This window comes from Theobroma umbraticum, unplaced genomic scaffold (assembly GCF_002168275.2).
Source record: "Theobroma umbraticum cultivar Fairchild unplaced genomic scaffold, ASM216827v3 scaffold_81.0, whole genome shotgun sequence".
NCBI lineage: Eukaryota > Viridiplantae > Streptophyta > Magnoliopsida > Malvales > Malvaceae > Theobroma > Theobroma umbraticum.
In genome coordinates this window covers 2,845,633-2,850,183 of record NW_018397268.1, presented here as the reverse complement: position 1 = coordinate 2,850,183, position 4,551 = coordinate 2,845,633, and the positions used below count along the sequence as shown (strand labels likewise).

At 31.3% G+C, this 4,551-nt stretch overlaps 2 protein-coding genes across 2 annotated transcripts in view; both read right to left on the bottom strand.

The window, feature by feature from the left end:
- Positions 1 to 1,702, bottom strand: part of LOC110425157 (Pseudouridine synthase family protein) — a 7,141-nt gene extending 5,439 nt beyond the window's left edge. The window contains 1 exon segment of the mRNA XM_089785148.1: positions 1,452 to 1,702. The gene's annotated coding sequence lies outside the window, so the exon portion shown is untranslated.
- A 132-nt stretch (positions 1,703 to 1,834) lies between these two features.
- LOC110425156 (uncharacterized) lies at positions 1,835 to 4,545 on the bottom strand. Its single transcript, XM_021439974.1, has 4 exons — positions 4,403 to 4,545; positions 3,179 to 3,325; positions 2,779 to 3,072; positions 1,835 to 2,648 (listed from the first exon to the last, which is right to left on the bottom strand). Exons 2-4 carry the CDS (start codon positions 3,311 to 3,313, stop codon positions 2,016 to 2,018), a joined length of 1,062 nt encoding a protein of 353 aa, XP_021295649.1. The 5' UTR covers positions 3,314 to 3,325; positions 4,403 to 4,545; the 3' UTR covers positions 1,835 to 2,015.
- Positions 4,546 to 4,551: the final 6 nt, after the last annotated feature.

Sequence of the window (4,551 nt, the reverse complement as noted above, 5' to 3'; positions counted from 1 at the left end):
TTACATCAATTGTTACAGTTTTACGTCAAGATTTATCTATATCAATTTTAAACTATAACTATTTTTGTTATTATTATTTTTTATATAAAAATTAAAATTTATATATCGTTAAATACATTTAACTCCAGAATATATATTTAAATATTTATTTTTCACTAAAATTAAAATTTATTTACTTAATTAACTTGCTACGTTAACTATTACACATTTACGTTAAGATTTAAAATTTAGTTATTTCACCTTTATAAGTTTTTGCGTCAACTGTTATAGTTTTACGTCAAGATTTATTTATATCAATTTTAAATTATAATAATAATAATTATTATTCTTTATTTAAAAATTAAAATTTATATATCGTTAAATACTTTTAATCTAAAAAATATATTTAAATATTTATTTTTCATAAAAATTAAATTTTTTTACTTAATTGACTTATTACGTTAATTTTTACATATTTACGTTAAGATTTAAAATTTAATTATTTCACGTTTATAAATGTTTACGTCAATTATTACAATTTTATCTTAAGACTTATTTATGTCAATTTTAAACTATAATTATTTTTATCTTAATTATTCTTTATTTAAAAATTAAAATTTATATATCGTTGAACACTTTTAGTTTAAGAATATAAATTTAAATATTTATTTATTTTACTTAATTGATTTGTTACGTTAATTCTCACACATTTACGTTAAGATTTAAAATTTAGTTATTCTACGTTTATAAATTTTTACGTTAATTGTTACAGTTTTACGTTAAGACTTATTTATGTCAATTTTGAACTATAATTATTTTTATTAAAAAATTAAAATTTATATATCGTAAAACAATTTTAGTATGAGAATATAAATTTAAATATTTATTTTTTATTAAAATTAATTTTTTTCTTTAATTAACTTATTACGTTAACTCTTATACATTTATATTAAGATTTAAAATTTAATTATTCTACTTTTACTAGTTTTTGTGTCAATTCTTATTATTTTAAGTTAACAATTTTTAATCATAATTTTTAAAAACTCTATGTCTAGGTTTTTAATGATAATTTTAAATTACATGTGTTTTTATTTTTATTATTATATATTTTTAATTTTGACTGTCTAATTTATTATAATGATAATCTTATTTATAATATGAAAATTTAGCCATGAAATAAAAAAATGTAAATAAATGATTTCTATTAATAAGGTATAAAAAGAGTCCATCAAAGAGAGGATTTTTTGTTTACGAATAAAATTGGTTTACTAACTTTTTTATGAGTTTTAAATAAATGACTATAATTTAATTTTCATAAATCAAATGATCTTTATTAATTGACTTTATAATAAGGTCAAAAATGATGACTTTACTGTAGAATTTACCAAGATATAATTAAAAAACTAATTTTGCTTATTAAAATTTAATAAATTTATATAAAAAAATAATCCATATTTTAAAACCCAATTTACCTCTCAACCTATTCACTGGACGGCGAAGAACATGAGAGAGGGGTTACTTCTCCTGGATTTGGTGGTCTTGAAGAATTGGGTTTATGGCAGTGAGTCAGGTTCTAGATGGGCCAGATAAGAAGCTAAGCTAGTCCATGGTTGCAGTTCTTCAATTTGCCAAGGGTCACTGTTGAATCTTTGGTGTTGCAAAGTAGGAAGTGATGGATCTAATAATCTTCACACTGAAAATGTCAACAAAAACATTGCAAGAATATGGCAGCCGGCAGCCACCATTATTGAAATCCATTTACCAAGTCAATGTTGGAAGCTAAGGTTTCAGACAGCAAAAGATACTTTTAACTGTCCCATTCGGTACCAGAGAGAGAAAGAGGGAGAGAGAGAGATTATGAAGAAGAAAATTTCTCTTACTGCATCTTTTATTCTCTCCATTGATTTTGCCACAACATGTCTGGTACAAGAAAGGAACACAAAAGGGAACACAGAACAACTGAGGACATTGTTGAACACAACGGAATTACAGTACGCAGAATGACAGTCGCTTAAGTTACAACAAGGATAAAAGAATCAGCAAAACACATCTGTAGATGAAGAAGGCCTCGCCACCTGAAGAGAAACTGGATCCCATTCAACATCTTTGCTGCAATAACCATTTTTGACTGCAACGACTTCTAACTGGCTTGCATCACCAACAGAAACAGAGGATTCCTCAATACCTAATCGTTTCGCGGCTACTGCTTTCATTCGATATCGTTCTGCCCTAGAGCCGATAACCTGTCCTAATACAGATGCTGCAATAGTAAATGCCATTGCTGTCTTGGGCATCAACACAGATTTCCTGAGCATTGCTATGAATGGAACAGCTGCATGGATAGCCATAAACCAAGATGGTGAGAACTTTTCAGTGTGTTCCCTCCATATCCCTAAAGGAACATTTGCTGCCATGCCTAACATCCCAATCACCAGCACTTTTGTGGGCAAGGATTGAGGGCGTAGGTTCTTGGCAAAAGCAGTTTGTGCTAGTGCTGCCCGGGCTGCAACCACTGCTGGTGGGCACCGGAATTTCATCCCTGGAGGTGGCTGAAAAACCTTTGCAACAAGTGGCAAAACACCGCTAACTGCCCTATACGACTTTGCAATTGGACAGTTCCCATTTTGTAGCCATTCATTGCCCAATGCTTCATGATTGGAATTTCCTCCCTGAAACATCAGCACAAAAGGATGTAAACAAAGGAATGCTTCAAAATAAATAATCCAAAATCTTTATGACATTTGGTGATTGTTCTTAGTTTAAAGACCTAGGTCTGAATGGATACAGACTTTCAATTACCTGCGAAGAAGACTCTTTCTTGGATGGTTTTGATTTTCCTTTTTGATTGTTCCACTTTTTAGAAAATGCATCAAAACTGAAAGACCCTCCCAGTCCAAAGGATGAGAAGCTAACGGTGGCTGCCCTTGCAGCCAAAGGATTGAACTTGGGTGGGGTTGTTTCAGGCTCTGTTTTCTCAGTGCGAAAGGAAGATCGTTCAGACAGTGGAACCACTCCATCACGTCCATGGAAAAGCCTGAATGCCATGTCAAAATTGGGTCCATCTTCAAAAATTGGACCTTTGGCTCCTCGTACCTGAGAGGTAGAAGTAAAAACAAAATGAGGAGGAGAGTAAAACACATGAAGCAAGAAGCACAATGCTCACGATAGACACAACACTCTAAAAGAAATATAATCTTACTGGCATGGGGAAAGGCATGGCTGATGAGAAGGAAAAGTTAGTCGGTTCATTAATGTTCCTCAAAAATGGACATCTGAGAATGTCCATTTGGGAAGATGCAGAATCCTCATTTAGGCCCCTGAGGAAAAAATCCATTGTGGAGGTAACCTGCACAAAAACATAAAATTGTTCAAGCAAGGTGCTAAGAGTAAGAAGGTCTGTCTCACTAAATATTGAACTGAAACATCAATTAGTTAACAATCAACATAAAAATGATCAAACTCCAGAAAATCAACAGTTAATGTTAATAATCAGAGAACAGCTATACATCATAAGAACAAGAGCCATGTGTCTAAACAACTTCAATTTATCTATAATGAAGTCCAAGATAGATTCTAGACATCATAAAAACACATAGAAAAGTCTAAACCCCATACGATTATATCTCTTAACATCAAAGGAGCAATGTATATACTCATAAATCAGGACCATACACAACCAGCCATACTACAAGCCGATATCAGTTGATCACAAATTGAAATCGAACATCTAAGATCAAATTGGGAAGTCAAGAACCAAGGAAAAATTGAAGCTTTTAAACAGCAACTATTGAAACACTACCAGATTCCCAACCCCACCTTATCAACCGCATGGAATTCGCTAAACTACACATAAATGAATACCAAAGGTTGCAAATCCACCCAACAAAGTAAAATCAAACATGTTTAATCGAGTCAAAGCAGTGGAGAATAAAGAAAAAAACAACTGAAGCTTTTAAACAGCAGATTGGCCAATTACTCTTTCAAAGACTTAATAATTACCATGAAGATCAAATAACAAAAACCAATAAAGTACATAATAGAGATCTCAGAAACCCAATTACAAGAAAAACCATGGATTTCTTTAAAAAAAAAAAAACTGAAATGGACCTTAAAAAAAGAAACTCAGAAATTACTACCAAAAATAAATCCCTGATAACAAACATAAAACCCAACAAAAAAATTGAACTTAAAGCCCAAAAAATATGATTAAAAAAAATTAAAGAAAACAGTAGAAACCATGGGAAAAAAGGGTCAACTCAGGAAAGCTAATTAAACCAAAAGTATAAAGCAAACCATCGAAGGATTCGAAAAGATAGCCGATTAAAATCAATAGGAAGCTAAGCAAAGGGCATTACAAGCAATAGAATTAAGGACAATCCATCACAAAAAATCCCCCAAAAAACAAGAGAGAAAAACACCGTACCTTTCTGCAGATGGCAACGATCAAGGAGATTGAAAAAACCCAAGCAAAAAGAGGAGTCTCTGAGAGAGAAATGAAAGAATGGAAACAAAGAAAAGAATAAAAGGAGAGAGAGAGAGTTAGGTGGCAAACTGGCAATGCGGTTCCAAGGT